Here is a 21229-nt window from a genome sequence, read left to right as displayed (position 1 = left end):
GTAAACCACTGAAACTACCCCTTGTCCCGGTACGTGACATGGACAGCACGTTTACTCTGTGGTCAACCTATGGTCATTATTGGTGGTCAATGATCATTTTCTCCGAAATAATTCCTAGCAGCTATTGTCCGGTTACCAAAGACGTTCCTAAAGCTCTTTGCTTTCGATTTCTATTACCCACGTGGACAGTATCCGTCTTTAATCAATGAGTGCAAATAATGTTATCACCCCAAGGACCCCTGCTATCCTTCGACCATTCTGGGATAAATTCCAATAGGATGAAATTGAGACTTAGAAAAATTTTCACGTTCGAGGAAGCAATCCGGCTGAGAGGAGAATTCTAGATTGAATTCCAACAAGGGGAAAGAATTCGGGCAATAAAAACACAATGGCATAAGTACGCGGAAAAAGGAGTTTGTTAAATGCGAAAAAATGTGATACGACTACATTAAAAAGGAAAGACCTAGTAAATTAAAGAAGCAGAGAAAACGAGTACAAGAGATAAACGAGAAAACTACCCAAACATATAAAGAAATAAAAGAAATTAATCAAAAGATATAGAAAAGCAAAAATAGCAGAAATGTATAAAAGTACTGCGAGAACACTGAATAAATAGAGCTTGTAATCTTTATAACTAATCTTCGCAAGGTAAAAATATGTAGCCTTTAATACCAAAAAAGAAAGCAAAAAGAATGTAAAAAGCAGTGCAAAAATGTATTGAAAAAGTTACAGAATTAAAGAAGCAAATACAAAGGCATCCATTAGACAAAATCGTAGAAGCAGCAAAAGAAATACACGGACGCTAAGAAAGAAATACTGTGGCGATAAAAGAAAGACGTGAAAACATCAAAGGAAGGATTCAATAATAAAATGAAAGCAGTGCACGTGCCTACATGGAAAACGAGCTTTAAAAGCAATAAAAGGCCCGAATAATGACGTCAGAAAACACGATAAGAGCAACATTGTTACAAGTTAACGATATAATTTCTGATTTGTTCCATTTAGAAATCTCAAAGACAATGAGCTAAACGAAGCTTCTTAAATTACCTGGATAAAAATCGCAGAAACTTACGATGAAATTACGATAAATATAGGACGAATAAATTACGATAACAACTAATGGAACTTGAGAATGTTTTACAAAACACATAGAAATATGGAGAAACAAAACTGCGGTTTGATAAGCGTTCAAATACTTTCTCGAACCAGTGTATACATGTACAATTGTTAATAGCTGGTCAAAGAAATGAAAAGCCTCCGGTTTCCACTCGCATCATATCGATTGACCTCGATATTCAGAAAATCCGTTTAACCAGGCGTGGTTTCTGCAAGACTCTTATTTTTTCTTTTTCTCGATGGATTTAAAATTTCGATTAAAAACCTAGTGGTACAAAGGGATTAGGAAACTTGCAGAATATATAGCTTTTCAAAGGGTATATCCATGGAAATATTAAACGCGGAAAACTTTGAAATTTAATATTTTATGACCTCTGGAGAGAAAGTTTTTGTGAATACGCGATACTCGACGATAATTTAAACCCCTTAAAAGTTTTCTAAGTTCCGCCTGCTCTCGTTTGTTCGTGGGGAAGCTGCTTTTCAAAGACAGGCTCTTACGATTTCAGTCCTCTGGTTAAATTTTAACGATGGAAACAATCACCGATTCTGTACATGGTTATTTGACTCGGCTAAAGATTTTAACATTCTAATATTCAATCCTAAACTTGTCATATATTATAAAATATCAAGTTGATTGGAAAAAAGTCGACTATAAAATATCGTGTTGGTGCAACGTTAACAGTTAATAAATTAACGAGCCAAATGGTCTATTATCAAAAATAAATTGCACAAAAATTGTTCCAATATACTTACATATATATATCCAAACTATAACCAAATCTGTCAAATTAAAACTGCGAATTGCTTAGTTCGTTCTAAATAACCTACTGACTCAAATAATCCGATCTTGCATCATCTTTACATCTTACATTATTCTTTCTGAATAATTTATATTATGCAGATATGAGACATTCTCGGTGCCCCAATTTGAGCAACTTCTATTTCTATTCGTTTGATTTCGAGTGCTGTGCACTTGATTATCTGGAATTGGTGTGTTCCCGGTAGAAACCGCAAAGCACAGGTACAGCAAGTTAGCCGATTAGCATTTAATGGGAAAATCCTCGTACACAACCTACTCAGCTGATCCAATTTTCTACCCTTTCCAGTACGTATTATCGATGTCTATGGCTCGATCAACTATCGGGAATTCCACTACTATTTGAGACAGAGCCTGTGAGGCTGTAGAAAACCTTTAAATTGGCCTTTTCATACCGAATTAAGCGTTGATCTCGGCTATTTCATTCCAGAATTTCAATTATAAACAGTGAGAGTGAAAATTTAAATGCCTTCCCATATGTGATTCTAGGAATTATTGGGATTTTCCAACTCTATTTCGGAACCACAACTATGAAAAATCTTTAAATTAATCTCTTCATTCTGGATTCAGTGTTAATCTTGGTACGTTTCATTCTAGAATTTCAACTAGTAAAAGGTGAAAAGTCGATACGTTCTCTCGTTTGAACGAAAATCAGAGCTTTATTTACATTTCATTTTGAAATTTCAAGTATAAATGGTGGAAATAAAAATCTCAGTGCATTCCGATGAGTTTCGATTTAAACGATCGTCGAAATTTTCTCTGCGATGCGAGGAAAAGCGACAATTGTTCGAAATTTGTAAATTAATCGCTTTATCCTACGAATTAAGCATCGATTCTGTAACATTTGATTTCACAAAATTGTATTTAAGCCAGGATAGAATTTCCTCGAATTCCTATTGTACATGAAAATTTCGACATTTCACGAAACTTTATTTACGTCATGGAAAATGAATTTCCCCGAAAATGTTGAGCATGAAAATTCCAACGCGTTTCAGTAGCTTTGTGAATCAAACTTTTTACAACAATTTAATGCCGAATAAGCCTGAAAACTGTTCAGTTTGAAACGCCTCATTGTAAAGAAGTTTGTTCAACATGTTATTCAGAGTTACTCAATTAGACGCATCTCAAAGCACGAATAGTTTGGACAATAAACATTTTGCTACGATTTACATTTGCTACAGTTTCGTAGGTAGCTATGGCGTTAGCTTTCAAATGTATCATTGTAGAGAAATGTATTTCGAACAACAGTTCGAAGTTACACAATTAAACGTGTCTAAATGGACAAATATCTTGAACAGGTTTGTATAAGTTTGGAAAATAAATTTCCTGTTACAACGACTGTAGAGAAATTTATTTAAACTATGATTTGAAATTTTCCAATTGTAAATGTTTAAAAGTACAAGTACTTTCAGTACATTTTTATAACTTTGTATAATACATAATATTTTTGCAACATTTCCATTTAACGTTGAATATGCCTCAAAAATGTTAATTCTAACTTTCTTTCTTCACAGAAATTTATCTCAGTTTTTATCTTTATCCATTCGATCGCAAATGTCTGAAAACAGAAATATGTTCAACCCTTGTAAATTAATTCATGAAGTAATATATTTTTAGCGTGTATCCCGATGTAGAGTAGTCGCATTATTCTTTACGGCAGCAATGTCACTTGGAAGTTAGCTGGCCATGAAACATAGTGTAATGACTTCACGAGCCCATAGGGGATTTGAATGGCCGACCCATCTATTTTGCTAGTAGGGGAATTTTAAAGTAGCGGGTGTATGATGAAAAATTCAAATGACAGGATAAAATATGTTCAAACGCAATATGTTTACAGCGTAAAATATGCTAGAGGGTATAGGGAGACAAGTAACAAGTCGAATATGTTAATTTTTATCCCATGAAAAATTAACCAGATGTAAGATTCTGATCCTTACAAATCAACAGGTGAACCAGAATACTTCAACGTTCACGAGTATATTCTTATAAATTAGATATTAAATTTGTGATGCTTTATCGAGGAAAAATATTTTCGATTAATAATAGTGATGCTTAAAATAAATTCTTTATTGATTCGTGCAAGACTTTGACTATTTCTACCGAGCAGAGTAATTATATTAAACAGAGCTCTTTTATGTAATGGAATATTCAGATATTATTAGCGAAAGTTTACAAGTCAAAAGTTACAAGATGTCAATAATAAAGTTAGATATCGATTAGATTTCAATAAATTTGTTTAAACGCGTTTGAATAAAAGAGAATACATTCATCGTTCAAATCAATTGTTGACCCTGAAAAGATCCAAAATTTAATCTAACTTTTTTTCGCTGTTTCGTCAAAACAGACTGCAATTAGATAATGAAAATTGGAAAAAACTCGCTGAACTGCATAATTCAGCAATACTGATTTACCAATATAAACGGGTTAATCTACAGATTGTTTATCGTTCACGAATTGAGGACATTGTTGGGAAATAACGATCCATTAACTGGACAGCAATTAATCTCTTTTGTTTTCCGTTAAATTAGTAAAAGCTTTTACTGCACTCCAAAATGACGTCCATCTTATTTTCCCTCGCCATTTAGTCAACGCCAAAATGATGTGCGTGCCTCTTGACGAAGGTATTGAATAGACATACGGCGAATCATATCTGCAAATGTCATTTCGTATTCATGCGATTTCACGCTTTGCAAATGTGATTTATTCCATTTTTCCTCGGCAGTTTCTCGCGCACGTGCCACTTCGTCGCGGAGAATGAAAGAAAAACATCTATCTTCAGGGAATTTCTTTTCCCCCTCGTTGAAACTAAAATTTTTGTATGCAGATCTTATCTTACTATCGAATGTTTTCCATTCGATTCGCTGAAAGATCCTTTAACGTTCTTTATTTGCAACAAAGTAAATACCTTTAGCTCCGGAAAAATACTCGTGCGGAAATGACTAGAGAAACCGACCGAGGATACATGGAGCGCTTGATAAAACATGAGATACGAAGTCACGAGTAGCCTATGAATATTCATGACTCTGAAGGTATTAAGATCTTGTTACATACATACATCTAACGAGATGCTAATACCTTGTAAGTGAAAGATAGATATCGAGAATAATAGAATTGGTGTAAGAAACTTAATAATTTTGGTGATAATGTTTTAAGCGCCGAGACAAATTCGAAATTTTCTTGTGGAAATAAAAATCTGGAGTATCGTTGAAACTGCATTTTTCTGTCTTCCCGAAAATTACCAATCTTAAACTCTATTAAAGATAGAAGGAGATGAATTCCTCCTGTTCTTTAGAGTTCTACTTATTTAAAAAAATATCTGTGTACATTAACGTATTGATCAACTCTATAAATCGGAAAGTACAGGAAAGCGTTGATGACGCACCGTTTTTGAAAATATACCTTGAAGTTTGCCATTATCTATGCCATCTTCTTACCATGAGAGAACTTATGGAAGTAGGTCATTTATTTCTTGCCGATGAAATATTAATCGTGTACTTCCACGCGTACTGCAACTAGTAAAAAGTAGAGTCGATCATTTTCTGAATCGCTCCGTGTCTCACCTTTTGACCCTCGACTCCACCCAGAAGCTAGTGCTTCACCTAACTATGCTCCAGTTATATCGATTCCAGCAACTATAACGAGTTCGAATGATAATAACGGCGTCTAGAACTCTCGTTTGCTCTGAAATGTGATACCATTGTAAGAATTTCCCAGCACGGAGAGAATTTCATTTGCCAGTATCAACCAAGTAGTTGTATAATAGTTGCTATATAAACGCGAATCGTAACAGTTAACTCAATTTGTTGGAGAATTGACACGAAACACTCTTATAACAGAGATGTTATTTCTAAAAACAGAAGTCGAAGCCTGAAACAATCGTAGAAAGATGAACCCGAAGATTGTCGAGATCTTCGTGTTGGACAAATTGAACGACGTTTAAGTGGCTTACTTCGGTTGATTCCGTGTCGGGAAAACAAAAATGGGTGTTGTCGAACAGAAACCCATTATTTCCTGAAAGGCGACCAACATTTTAATTAACTAAATAGTTAGCGTGTTCTTCAGGTGTTGTACTTTACTTTACGACAAACGTAAACTGAAATCTACACGAGGGATCGGTGACACTCGCGAGATCATTAGCCTTTCGATTATTTATTTCACGACAGTTGCGCACGTGAGAAATCCTTTTGGTGGTCGTTCGCTGCTTTGGCCGGCGACCAAAATTTGAGCAAGCAGAGCATGTGCATATACGAGTACGTTGATTGACTGCTGGAATATCATCGACGATGATGTGTTCTAATTGAAACGCTTGGTCGTTGAGAATCACGAGCGAAATCGTCGACAGATCGTTCATTAAAATTTAATTAACGGTGACGAATGAAACGATAAAATCTCGCTTAATTATTTAAATTCGTTCAATCGTTCGTTCAAATATATAAAAGGCTGTACCATAATTTTTAAAAAGAATAAACACAATCACGAAACTTTCAACGCGACATATTTCAAGAGAAATATGAAAAGTCTAAAAATATAATAAAATAACGAAAAACAAATAGTAGAAGTGTTAAAAACGATGGAATCCAGAATTCAACCATTAAATATTTATAATACGAGACAAAATTGATCTGATGTCGACGAGAAAATTAATCTCGGACGATACACGAAAATTGCGTCGGAATTATTTTCAATAAATTTTCAACCGAGTCAGCTGTAAATACCTTTTATTCGGATTATTTTTCTTAAACAAAATTCAACGTTTTAAATGACCGAGGTAAATTTGCAATAAAAGTCTGTAAAGATAAAAATTCAGTTTCCCGAGATTTTATATCCACGGCAATCCACCAGTTGATTTTTAACGATAGACTCAACAGCGAAGTATTTTTACTCTTTGATTAATTGAGTCAATTTGCCGTATATTCGTTGCACGCATAAATCCATGAATACGTGCAATGTACATGTATGCACTCGCTGTACTGCATACTGTAACTCATTTAAATTAAACCAGTAAATGACAAAAATCTGTCAGTTATTTCTGCAACAGCAATCATAATTCAGACGTGCAATTTAGAAAAGTACACCCGGCATATTATATGATAGCGTTTCACGCTAGAAACTACGTCCCGTATCTAATTGTGCACAATGTGCGAACGTACGCGTGCGGTAACACTGAAATATTGACGATGGAAGTTTCCAACAGGTTTTCGTTGATTTTCGCCAAGCGAATATCGATGGTGAATTCGTACAAGCCGCCTGAAATTTCTAGGAAATTTCTGACGCGCCACTGTCACGAAATAACTCATGGGTGGACAACATTTTACAAGGTCGTGGCGTGTTCAATGGAATCCAATTTCGAGAGGAAACGAGAACTTCCGTCGAGAAGATTCGCGTAGCGCGGCCGTCTGAATAATCCGAACTTGTGTCTCTGAAACTTTCAGACCGCGATAATGATCGAATTACCGAATAGAGTTCTGGCGAAAGTTGCATGCCATTAGCGCGAAACGATGCTGAAGACGAACTTTTCGAGAAAAAATATCTCGGTTGAATCGTTAAGAATTTTATGCCGTCCATCGTGGAACGAGTAGAAAAAACACAATGCAAAAATAACTTCGAAAAACACGACAGCAAAATCGATTAGTCAGGACGAATAAGCGAGCGAAACGAGTAACGGGTAAAACGTTCGAACAGAGGTTTGGTATTGAGAAAGAAAAACGAGGCGGAGCAATTGACGAATGGGAACTGGATGCTACCGATTGTTTGAATAAGAGCACGCTTCTGTGCTGAACAAATATAGATGCAACTTTTTAGGCCCTGCCGAGGACGTCCACATTAATTTAATAAAAAGAGAACATTATCGGTGTTTAGTAAAGGAATTCTTTCTTACTAAATATACCAAATTGCAAGTTTCTTTTACACAACTAATAATAAAAAAGAAAAATAAAATAGATCTATAAAAATAAAAATTTGTAAGTCTTTTTTAAATAAATGCAATAGATATTTCTCTTCTCTTTTTTCTTCGAGTTTTCAAATACCATCGATTCTTCGTAATATGCTGTATATCGATCCTTTTATGAAAAGATGACAAAGATCCGGTTGCAGGAATTCGAGAAGGCTGTTAAGAAATATATCGCGCTTCGGGAGAAAAAGTCAGGAGAAAAAGGAGAAGCAAGAATATTCTTAGACCGCCAGATATATCGTTGAAGAGTTTAAACGATCCACGGTAAAATCGCGGATTAAATCATCTCGATTAAAGCGTCTCGAATTCAAGAAACCAGACGTTTAAAAATATGAAACTGAAACGCGGTAGAAAGGTTAACGAAGGAACGCAGTCACTTTAATATCGCGGAAAAATCTAAGAAGATCGAGATATTTTACTTGAGAAACTAGAGAATCTCACTGAGATGAATCCTGGAAAATGTACGAAATTATACGTAAAATACAATTAACCCTCGCTACCAACTATCAAGTAATTCTTGTACTGACCCAATTTTTAGAAATTTTCTTGCGTTTCAACAGAAATGGCGATGGAAATTGTTGCATTCGCTATGTGGTTTTAAAAACGTACATGACGGGTCACGTTAGACATTACGAAATTACATCTGTTACAAATATGAATAAGCAAAAATGTAGGAAGCGAGAATTAAGTCAAAGCACAAAGGTTTCACAGTTACTTGAAAATGCATACAGAAGGAAACTCATTTCACGCTTTTTGCGTTTACTGCCATTGTCTGTAATTTAATGGTATCGTCGTCGGTGTAATCGTCAACCTGCAAATGTTTGTCCATTCACAAAGAATTTAAAATGCAAAAGCGCAAAAATGCTCAGAATACAGATAGTATGCAAAGATATGTAAAATATCTAAAACGGCATTCATTATAATTATATAGTAGCTAAAATAAACCTTCCTTTAGATATTATTGTATTACCCACGATTCAAAAATATTGACTTTCTATGAAAATTCACAGTCTTAATGATCTGAGTAACGATTATAATTACGTAGTTTCGTAGTTATCGCAACGTCTTTCTTTCATTTTTCATTTCATTTTTCATCGCATATCGAAATACTTCATTGAAATTTCTTTCTTGGAGACTGATCGACAGCCTAAACTCTAAATGACACTGAGACGTTTTGAATGCTGGATCTTTATCGGTGCTATTATGCGGAAGAATTTCATCGACACAAAAAGAGACGAAGCTTGATATATGGTCCCTCACGCAAGGGAACTTTGAACTTTTCGTGCGCTTTATCTTCCTTTTTACCTTTGGTTCACGTTATCTTTCTTTTTGTTAAACGATCACCGACAATCAAGGAGTTCATCGGTTTCATCCATTATACTTCAATCATTGTTATCATACAACACTTCATTCATAATTTGTTTAATATCAACTAACTTCTTAACGAATTAAAGTATCCTCTTACACCGCAAAGTAAGGCTAAAATTAAAGGACCGACAAAACTATACTCTACACAATTTAATTCAGAGCCGAACACGTTAACTCGTTTCTCTTTCACCGTGAGAATCAAATATCTCAAGATTCTGATAATACTAGTCTCGATAAACTCCAACTGCGCGTATATCTTCATAGCATTTTAAAGGCGGTTTTACGATTGTCTTAAAATAGGTAGCGTCAGATACGCATTGCGGTATCGTTTTTAGAACACCGTGTTGACGGGAATAACGGCGTCGTTTTCCAGACGACGCACAAATTTCCACATCGCTCAAAGTGTCGAGTATTTTGCAAATTATGCATATTTAAGGAAACAAAGCGACAACACGACGATTCAAATGCGAGAAAGCACGTAAGTTCTCCTGAAGAAAGTTTCCGCTTTTCACTTGGAAATCCTTTATTTCTCTGGGTACATGCCATTCGACTTTATGACAAAGGCCGCTCTACCAAATACTTATCGTTACATTCGCTTCGTTCTTTGAAAACCACTTTCTGCCAAATGTACAGTCGTGAGCCGACCCTGGCCGAACTCCAATTTCGGCATGACCCCGCATTGACCTCATAGTATTTTGGGCATTTGCCAATTCCGCTGCGTTCAAATACAACGTTTACGTCGAGTCATTGCGTGTCAAAATAAAAATTACCTCCGTAACCGAATAAATTCTGTTCCACGTTTGCCCTTTGGTCAATACTCTGGAAAATTTAAATTTCGCATCAATTGTATGATATTCTGTCGATATATTTATCAACGCGTGTATGAAAATATCACATTTACATATTCGGATACCCGAGTGATCGATGGTAGCAATACGTGAATTCTATCGAAATACTGAACACGTTTGTTTCTGTGATTTACTCGCGAAAAATGTATCTGCTCGTTCCATAACTCCTCGACTCCTTAGCGCGTGCTGTTGTATAAGCGCAACGTTGTAAGTTAGGAAAGATAGTTAACAAAAACGATAGCAAAAATATATTTGTATTATTAACATTTGATAAAAAATAATCTTTCTCAGAAGTTAAAAAAAGTCGACTCTGAAAAGATCAACTGTACAGACCGATAATTCCGACAAAAATTCGACAGCCACGTTTGTTCTCTTAGAAATCCATTCCATGGATTGATGTTTATTGCATAGAAATGTCCAAATGCGTACTTTTAAGCTACAGTGCATACCTATGGAGCATTTTGCGCATAGGTAATCGAAGACCAAAATTGGTAAGAGCATAGCTATCAAGCAAACTCACGTAACGAGTGGGAAACTCTGAAATTGGTGTTTCACGATTAGTACAAGATGTAATTACGATGTTCAATGTCCGATCACAACGCCTGATCGGGTAACGATTCACAGAGCCACGATTTGCCTGATCTATCTGCGCTACGTGAAACAATTGTGTTTGATGTTCCGACCCAAACGCGCGCTAATCGAATGCGAATTGACGGAAGAAACCCAACACGAAACAAGAAACACAAGAGAGAACTGGTTTCTGGTATTTATACGTCATGTTTGCAATAGACCCTCTTTTTCCTGAGAAATTATAAAAATAGAGAAAAGAATATAAGAAAATCTGAGAGAAGAAAGGCGGAAACCTTCGTGCGCTTCGTTGAATGTTAAAACGTCGCGTGGATAAAACCAAGACTCGTTTTCACCGATAAACGAACACAAATAAAAATGCCACTGTATTGTAGTTCTATTTACATTACACTAACCGTAATTTTCTGTGTTGCAGGAAACATGGTGCAAAAGGTGGTGGCACAGCACGCAGAGAAATCTCTCCTCGACAAAGAATAATTTTTCACCGAGGTCAAGTCCGGGTTTAATGAAAAGAATAGAAGATACGAGTACGCCGAGCGAACGGAGCCCAACGAAAGCGACAAAAAATGACACAGCAAACAAAAGTTTGATGATCACTAAGAACACGGAGAGTGGTGGTGAGTAATGATCGAACGCGATGAAGGTTCATAAAAAAATGAAAAAAAAATTCGGAGGAAAGATATTTTTATCTTGAAGCTTTTCTTACGATTCACTTTTCGAACTTATTTTAACACCCAAAGTCTTTGATCTTTAACTTAACTCTGCGTGAAGAGAAGTAAAGAATTTGAGAGGAAGATACTTTTACAACTAGAATATTCGTGGGCTGCTAATAAAAGAGAACCATTTGCAAGCTCATCTTAAATTATGTGTCTCGTATCTCTGTGTACCTTTACATAATTATGATACATTCGTGACAATTTACACCTTGTGGATTTAAAATATTATAGAGAAACATACGAGCGGAGGTTCTTACAAAACTCTCCGGCATATTTCACATTCGTATAAATGAATTGTTATATTTAAACTTATACCAGATCATAATTAAAATTCATGGAATTTTTAGATAATATAAATAAGGCTTCCTGCACAAAGATTTAATAATAAATACCATATATTTATTTACTGACCAGTTTCTTTCTCCACGTGAAAATTAAATAACAGCACTTTATGTTGTTAAATCGTGATCTACGTTAAACCAACTCGTTACTTAACCAATTTACAGAACACGCTTTGTTCGATATTTAATTTCGTGGAAGTAAAAACGAACACATTAAAGGGATTAGGTGTTAGGAGATATTTTAAACCGGATATTTATTTAGCCTAGAACAAGGTAAATAACAATTTAACAAATAAACTGATTTAGAACGTTCTTCGCTTCCTTATGTACACTTGCTTCAATTCTTCGATCAAAATCAAATACAGTATTTCAAGATCGTTACAATTCTATAACCATCGACTTTAATATACAATAGCTCACGAAAGTATTCGAACACTTGTAGAAATCTTTCATAAATATATTATTATGTGTATTATACGAAATATAATGAAATTTCGTAGTGTTTGATCAAACATCCAAGTTGCTCGTTGCTAAGAAACCTCGAATAACAACTGTACAATGCTCCCGAACAATTGAATTGACTAACGCGATATTCTCGAACGGATGGATCGAGAAGTCGTTTCAAAAGTAAAGACAACGCGGTTACAAAGCGACATCGTTCGAGAATACGCAAAAACTTTTACCAAAGTATCACTACCGTGACGTACTACCGCAACTATCGACTTACAACTTTGGCAACATTCCCTCTAGCTCTATCAAAATGGACCAAATATATTACAGAAAACCCAATTCCTTCAAGAAGTTTCCAAACGTTGACTCTCAGTTCCATTTAAACTATCCTCGAGTACCTCGAACTCTTCGAATTCCATTTTTCCAAAATCATCTGTTCTCCAATTATTCTCATTGACCTGCCACCTATTTAAAGCACTGCCGATGAATCTGCTAGCGTAATCTGACTTTGCATCCTCCAAGTCACCCAGTTTAAAATCCAGCTTAATATCCTTCGCCTCCTTGTTCTCCTCTTTTTTAGGCTCTAAACCGATCACCACAGGAGGCTCTCTTTTGACCTCTTTGATTCTATTATTCTCATCTTCCGATCTCACCTTCCCATCCTCATCCTCGCCTTCTTGCTTGTCTAACGTGGTGATCTCGATGCTAGGTGTCTCGGCTATCGTATACTGGCTCAAATCATGAGCTCTGTCCCTGTTTCGATGCCTCAGATGATTCTCCACGAGTCTTCCAGTTAGTTCGAATCTGCTGTCACAGGAGTTGCTCTTTATCAGCCTGAATTTTACGTAATCGTTCGATCCATCGACGCATTTGAATCTATTTTCCACTACTGGTGATATTAATGGCCCATTGCTAGAGTTTACCACTTTGCCGCCATAGTAAGTGACTGACGTGCCACATTCGCGAATCTTTTTAAGAACATCTGGTGATACGTAATGATTCGATCCACCTGACTCGGTCACATCGTTCTCGTGACAGTCGACTTCCTCATCTTCCGAGGAAATACACTGCACTCCGCTTCCGGGATCAGTGTCGGGATAATCGCTAGACACCCCAGAGCTTACGCTACCAGCATCCCAATTATTGTGGTGATGATGGTGGTGATGGTAACGGTTCATCTTGTTCTTGGAGGAAGTCGAGTCGCTCGGCGATGTGTGGCCGCTCCTGGCCTCGAAACTTTGTGCCAGAATCCTGGTTTTCGACTCGCAACGGGGACTGTCTAATTCGTCCTTGCATCCAACCACCGATGCGGTCGAAGATGTGGATTTCTCCATGTTCTCGAATAGTTTCGTGAGATCCTTCGCCCTGCTGGAACATCTGAACATGGCATGGTAATTTTCGCTAAATGAAGTTGAGTAAGTAGGGTGGTGCGTGGTTCGTTACTGGTCAAAAGTTTGGAATTACTGTGTTTTCATAGAGTTCAAAGTTCAAAGTTCAAAGTAAGGGAAAAGTTACTTTGGAATTCTGGCAGCATCGAAAATTGTTATATCAATAATTTATTGAAGCGAAGGAACTTTACTATTGATATCTGTTGCGTAATTGATAGTAATGTAATTAATAGTTGAAAAGTGATTCCAAACATTCGCCCAACAACGTATATTAAACCGAGTAGTGTTCATCTTTCGCTAGTATATGCATTTTACTAAACTTTTGCAAAAACTTTTGCAAACTTTTCGCAGAAAAAAAGAATCATATTCTACCTGGTAGCCTCATCCACCTTCTCCGACATTTCATCAAAATGGCTGTCATCAATGCTACTCAGATCCTTCATACTAGCACTCTTCCTGCTCTTACAATCCCGTGAGAACGTCGAATTAGACGGATTCTTCATCTTCAATGTATTCTCAAACATAAGTCTCACGTTTTTCACGGTATCAGGATCAGGTAGTTCTTCATCGATAAGCTCACGGTTTACCCTAATAGGATGATAAAAGAAATGCTTCCTGATAGACGACTGTTTCGGGCTTTTAGCATTGACATTTGAACTCTCGCAACTTCTCTGGCAATTCTCTGCGTCCGTTTTCTTCTGTATAGCTCCTGCTATCTTACAGCTTGGCTCTGATCTCGCCTTTCCAACGTTGGATGGTTTGCGCTCTATGGTTTCCGCGCGTACTGGTTCTATAATCACAACGTTATTATCCAACAGAAGCTCCTGGAAGGAATATTCTCGCAGATATTGGATCAATCCCTCGTACGTGACGTCATTGCGAGCATTAGTGTACATGTTCTTGCCGAACATGTTCGACTTGACGATCTTGTAACGAACATGATCGAACTCCTGATCGTCATCCGGCTGACACTCGATCGAATCCACGCAGCTGATCGATCTTGTCAGATTACCGTGCATCTTTTGATTCTCGTTCTCCTTTGACGATAATCCCTTGTCTGTGCAGTTAGACACGTGATCCTCATCGATGCCATCGTCGACGGATCTCCGTCTGGTATCACTTCCGGATTCTGATCCTAAACCCAGATCAGAGCTCTCTGATCGTGCCTCGAAACCTAAGCTTCCTTTCACTACGCTACAAGCCTTCCCGATAATATTCGATGTCTCTTTGACGATCCTCTCGAATCTACCTTCCGTCTGTTTTCCCTTAATACCATCTTTCTGCGAGTTTTTCTGCTCGGAAGTGTTCCTCGCGTTCACCACGCTCGTGTTCGCCTCACGTTCTTCCTGGTTTACGCTCTAAAACGACAGAAATTGCATTTTGTAAGGAATGCAAGTTCTTTGGGATGTTTCATGGTTGAATGGTCTTATGTGTGATTACGTTTTCAATATTGCAACTGCGCAGGAACGAGATTGGAGATTCTATTAAAGAAATTGAAGTGAAAGATGTGTACGAGGAAGAGAAAGCTTTTATCTGTATGTATCATTAGGCTACCTATCGAACGAAAATATTTTGTACACGTACAAAGCGCTTGATGGTCGAAAATATTTTGCAACTATATAAAGATACTTGATCGCTAAGAATATTTTCTAATTGTATAAAGACGCTTCCTGGTATTTTAAATCTGCCATTAATATTTAAATTAGGTGCTAATCTTTGCCGGAGAATCTTCCAAAATTTACACATTTTATAAATCTATGAATTTATGAAAAATGACAAATTGTTCCGTTTAAACATTCTACGATTTCTAAGACTAAAATGGATAAAATGGATCGAGAGATGGAGAAGCTATTCTTTATCACTTACCTCTACGTTCTTCAGAGCTCCATCAACCTCGTCGATCTTCCCATTCGATTGCACCAGGTCGATACAATTGCCTGACTCTTGTCCATTACTCTGAAACTTCTCGTTCTTCTGCTCGTCCTTTTTAAAGGAACCAACTTCGATGGTAAGACTTCTGTGTCGTCTCTTGGTCACGTCGCTATCGATGACCTTGAGCACCTGTGGCCTACGCGACATGTCCTCCTGCTCCTCCGTGTCCGAGATCCAAATCGATTTATAGTCTTCCGCCTCCTCGACCTTTCGATCGATCTGTTCCTCTCCTACTAGCACCAGCTCGTCATCGAGCCTGTATCTACTCTCTTTGATATTCGAACACGCGGATCTTTGGTCTACGAATTCGTTTCGAAGGTAAGTTATCGAGTCTCTGTCGTCCTCGAAATCCTCTCGAACTTCGTGACGCAGCTCCTCCTTTGCGTTCTGCAGTGATAAATTATCTCTGAATAGACTCAAAGAACCGGTTTCTTCTTTTTGACAATCGAATTCTTCAATGTTTTGCGGGCTGTTCCCTTCCTTGGTGCTGCTTTCTTTACATTTTTCCTCGTCCGTAGCGTTGCTCCTCGTGGATGATCTCTCCTCTACGACGCGAGACTCGAGATATTCCAGTGGTTTTAGGTTTGGGTCGTTCCTTTGACGGAGGTTATTGTTACGCGCGTCCTCCTCGTCGAATTCCAAACGCACGTTCGATAAAGGTAAGAGGTTCAGAACGTCGAAGTACTCTAGCTCGCCATCGTCTTCGAACAGAATGCTGTCCAGGCTCCTGTGCTCCTTCCGTTTACGTTTCACCTGAGAATGGAATGCTTTCTGTTCCTTTCAAAATTATTTTATACACGTCCACGTCGTACTTTATAAATTATCAAGTAACCGTATAAACGTATAGTAGAACTCCATTTTTGTCAGAATTCAATGGAATGAATATGTTTTCTATTCCTTTTAAAATTATTGTACACCTGTTCACGTTGTGCTTTATAAATTACTAGCTAGCAGAGCAATAAACGTATGGTACAACTGCATGTTTATCAGAATCTAATTGTAGAAAGGAAGATCCTGGACCAGTCGCGGGGTATCGATATTCCATCGTAACTTCGAGATAAACGCGACCATCCTCGTTCTCAAACACTACTCGAGATAAGAGTGAATTTATGGGGTATGGTGTATAGTGAGATATAAGGACGCGCTCTATGTATCCTATAGGAAGCATCAAATGCTCCCGACGAGAAATTTATACGTGTAGTATCGATTAGTATTCAAATGATTAGCAAACACAGGCCAAATGATACCAATATTAAAGTCAACATTAATTTGCAATTAACACTAGAATTTAGTACATATGATATTCAGTGCGTAACATTTTCTACTTGAATTCCATTCGTTTAATTAGCTTTATAAGAATATTAGTTTGCATTCCACAATCAATCAATTAACTCTATGTGACATTTAACATAGGAATCTCGTTTTCTGATAATCATCAAATATCTCCGTTTCATATGAGTCGTTTGAACAGTAGAAACGCAAGATTTACCTGAGTGTAGATGCAATCGATACTGCGATTTCCTTCGATTGGCCAGCCGTCTTCGACAATGTCCACTAAATCGCTAACGGTGTCCAACGACTGCACACTGCGGTAACGTCTGGGTGATTCGGGCCAGTCGAGGATGTTCAATCGATCAGGATCGGTGCGATTGCCTCGAGTGTAGTGCAGAGGATCCGGAAACGAGGGGAGTCCCGAAGGAATCGAGTGAAGGCCGCAAGCAGATCTCGAGTGATACGATTTAGCCTCGTTGAATCGTTCGTACGAATCCGAAAGATGCTGTTGACTCTTGCAGAGTCTGAAATATAAAATACAAACGCATTGGAAAACCATTGAATCGAGAAGTAGAAATGTTATGGTAACAACGTAAGATATTGTTCTTGAAATAAACTGGAACTTGAAGATTCGTAGGATTTATTTCTGTTTCTTATCGAAGCTATCAGATCTCGGGATAGCATTCGCTGTACAATATACCACGTAATTGAAACCAAAGGTATTTTTATGCTAGTTATAGTAGATAGAAAATAAATGTTTAATAAATGTTATTAGATAAAATTAAATAATCTACGTCTCGAACTATAATAATTCTTTTTCTTTCGCGTAACGTATTTTACGCTATAAAAATGGTTTAAACCATTAAAGAAATACATCGATCAATATATGCAAAAGCGTAGAATGCAATTCAGAGAGAAAAGCAACAGCTGCGTCGTCCGAATAAGTTTTTAGTTTACAGAGATAAATTTATTCTCTATGAACCTTCTCGGATGTTCTTGTTGTTCGACTTGTGCTTGAGGAATACATACAACGAGGAGTTTCCATTTACTAAAACGACAAGAATTAAAGGATTCGGTACGCCTGTTTCAGGTGATTGCATTATTAATGCGGCTTTAACTTAGCTAGCAGACCTTTTGCAGCGAACCGTGGAAGGCCGGTAGAAACAAGAAAGTTTCTTGAATGACGTACGACTTGGTTTCATATAGAAAATCTTGTATGCTATGTACAAACGAGTTTCTGGCTGGTCCATGAATTTCGAAAATGTTCGACATAGCAGGCAAATTGCAGGTTGGTTAATTTATTCGACCTGTCATAGCTTTCCCTTCGAATTGACCAATTTAACGAACACTATTCGATATTATCCAACGCGAAGTGAATACATTCGCTGTTATTCGCGCGCATATCGCGTTGATTGTTATTGCACATATTGTGTGTATTTTAAATTCAGTACCTTCGTAAGAGGAATACAAATTTTACCTACCTATTAGTTGAATGTTTGTCGTGAAAAAGCCTTAATTCTTTGATTAACGATTAAAATTAACAATTAACGATTAACAATTTGTGAAGTTACGTATACGAAGATAGCACTTGTTCGAAATTTTATACAAGATATTATATAAAATGGAGGATATTATGGAGGAGAAAATTATGGATACCGATATTTTAGCATCAATGAATTCGTTAAACAGTAGAAATTAAATTTTCTGTTCGTACGGTAAACAGCACAAACGATTCTCTTAATTACGCTACGGATATTACTTTGCTATTTGCACCGTTTTGATTAAACTGGCTACGAAGCTTGTAACTGATTGGAATGGTAATGTTCGAGCGGATATTATTCTCTACAAGAACGTGTAAAAAAATCCCACGACTGGGCGAAACAGAATATCGCGTCCTGCGAACAGAGCTGTTACGTGCAGTTAAGAAGCTCGAACAAGCTCCTTATGCTTAACCCGTTCTATGGTAATTAGCGTTTCTTAATGAACGATAGTTCCTTGTCTTGTAATACGCGAGTCACGCGATTCAAATACATACGTTGCTTTTCTTTATGCTTGATCGTACTGTTATTTCTTTCGTACAAAACGACAGAAGCAGACTATCCTTCTTAATCGGTCGAATTTCGCAAGAACGAAAATTTATTTCATTGGTAATGGTTCCAATCGCGATGATTCACCGATTTTGCCATCTATAGTGATTCTTAAGTAGACGAGACTTTCCAAACTATATTTAGTTACTATAATTAATCTAATAACGTAAGTGACGTAAGACTTTTTTACGATAAGATCACAAGGATACAGAGATCGTAATTACAAGCATTTTTATTCGAAAACTAACGGATGTTCCTGAATGATGTCATCGCCGTCTCTGAGACAACTCTCGTTCTAACATACCTATCCTTCAAAGAATTGCGATCTATCAGCTTGGCTCGTGGAATCAATTGATGCCTCCTAGGCAAATCGAAGGTCGATTGCCCGAGCCTGAAGTGATGCGCCTCTCGATCGTGTCGAGATTCGTCCTCGGATATCACCGCAAGGCTCCTTGTTCGTTTCAAGAGCTTCCTGCGGTCCTGCGTGGACTGCGCTGAATTGGCCTCGTGTCGTCCCCCTTCTCTGTAATCGATCAAATTAAATATTAAACATATTAATCCTGTTTGCCTATCTTTGACGATAATACTTCTTCGATAATACCTTAAAAGGCTTTTGAAGTATAGTACATCAATAATTGATTTTCAGAGATAATTAACTAGCACTTCGAAACTTTCGTTTGTCACGAAACTTTCGTGGGAAGCTTTGTTCGAATTTTGGCCACCACGTGCTAATGGAAATTATGTACTCTGATTGTTTCGAAAATTTCATTGAAAATTCAGTGCCAATTTTCTTGTACTTGTTACGAAAATTTGTCGTACTTGTAATTTCTATGTTACATTTTCAAATTAGTTTCAAACTTGAGATTATCCACTTCATTTCTTTCGAAGATTTTATTGAATGTCCAACAGTAATTTTCTTGCGCTTGTCACGACAATTTTTAATACTCGTAATTTCTACGTATATTTTCAAGTTTGTTTGAAACTTCATCAATACGATCGTGATAGTCGAGTTTCATAACAGTGACAATGACGAAATTTCGTGACGTTTATACAACACACATAACATATTCGTGAAAGTTGTCTCCTATTATAAGAGTTGTTATTTCAAGTATGATGAAAGCATATTTAAAATGAATAAAAGGCCTTGCATATGTTTGATCAATAATACTAAGAAGAAGCATCGTGTTAGCATAAAAACGGAACTCTTTTATGTCCGTGCGAGATCACCTGTTCTTTTGATGCGCTTATTCCGTGCACGAATCATAGATCGAACATGATCCGCATAAAAAATTCGCCCAATACACCGATACATACTATTCATATGTTTACATAATCCTTTGACGAACTCTCGTAAAACACTGTGTTTTCCAAGAATCATCGCCTTCTGAAAAAACTTTTTGTTAACGCGCGGTAAATTATACGACACTACGTTTTTTTTAAGAGAAATGCAAATTTTGCGTTTGTCATTAGAGAAAACGCAAAATTTCCGTAGCATTAATCCTTCTGAACATCAAAATCCATGTATATGGATAAATAATTTCGAATAGCTCACACGCCACTTTTTATGATAAATTCAAATTATTATTTTCTTCGAAGTTTATGAAATTATTTGATCAATAAAAGTATAGCATATTTTTTACGAAAATTGCGAATATATTTAATTGAACAACAATCGCAGAATATCTACGATAAACGTTAAAAATAAATGTTACCTCGACGAATAATAATTTCGAATAAAATTTGCAACACTAATATGCATATATGAAAACGTCGATATTAATTTTAAACATAGTATTAATACTAATTGTAAAAATAGAAGATTCCCTATGTGAATCAATGAGTGGCTATAAACGCTGTATGTGATACGCATTAATTAAATTTCATTATGTTCATCCTTGTTTAACGTATCCTGCATTCGCAGATATCGTGCGTTCAAGCTTGATTATCGGTACATCTAAAAAACTAGTTACACGAGTCCCCAAGATCATGGCGACAGTACTCTAACGATTCCTTTCAACCATCGGTAATTGATCCATTACTATACTTTTACTGAATAACGATGCAGCGAAGCATCGATGTATTCGTATGAACAGAGGCCATAATCAACAAAGTAGTCACGCGACGTTCGCTTATTTGAAAACTGAAAAAAACCACGCCTTTATGGGTCTACTTGTTCGACCAGCGTTGATAGAAACTAGAAGGCAATTTGTTCTATTTCGAGGGATTTAAGAAATTGCGCTTCCATATTATCAATGAAACAGTTTACAAACTTGAAACTTAACAAAAACCTCAACGAACTTTAATATCTTGGAAAAATGTTACGCACGAATGAGTAGAGTCGAAACGATGCATTGGA

The 21229-nt window shown here is 36.8% G+C and overlaps 2 protein-coding genes across 2 annotated transcripts in view; one reads left to right on the top strand and one right to left on the bottom strand.

The window, feature by feature from the left end:
* Positions 1-21229, top strand: part of LOC105682138 (calcium uniporter protein, mitochondrial) — a 77670-nt gene that overhangs the window by 19914 nt on the left and 36527 nt on the right. The window contains exon 2 of the mRNA XM_033318364.1: positions 11103-11304. Within this exon, the coding sequence (XP_033174255.1) occupies positions 11103-11304 (202 nt within the window). The remainder of the gene's footprint in view (positions 1-11102; positions 11305-21229) is intronic.
* Positions 11777-21229, bottom strand: part of LOC100742047 — a 31678-nt gene continuing 22225 nt past the window's right edge. The window contains exons 2-6 of the mRNA XM_012394541.3: positions 19178-19396; positions 17004-17310; positions 15449-16267; positions 13955-14940; positions 11777-13571 (exon numbers count right to left, since the gene is read on the bottom strand). Coding sequence (XP_012249964.1) covers positions 12539-13571; positions 13955-14940; positions 15449-16267; positions 17004-17310; positions 19178-19396 — 3364 coding nt within the window. The 3' untranslated portion in view covers positions 11777-12538. The remainder of the gene's footprint in view (positions 13572-13954; positions 14941-15448; positions 16268-17003; positions 17311-19177; positions 19397-21229) is intronic.

Source organism: Bombus impatiens, unplaced genomic scaffold (assembly GCF_000188095.3).
Source record: "Bombus impatiens unplaced genomic scaffold, BIMP_2.2 scf_0091, whole genome shotgun sequence".
NCBI classification, from domain to species: Eukaryota; Metazoa; Arthropoda; class Insecta; order Hymenoptera; family Apidae; genus Bombus; species Bombus impatiens.
Note: the sequence above shows the minus strand (reverse complement) of the source record. Positions and strands in the feature narration are given on the sequence as shown.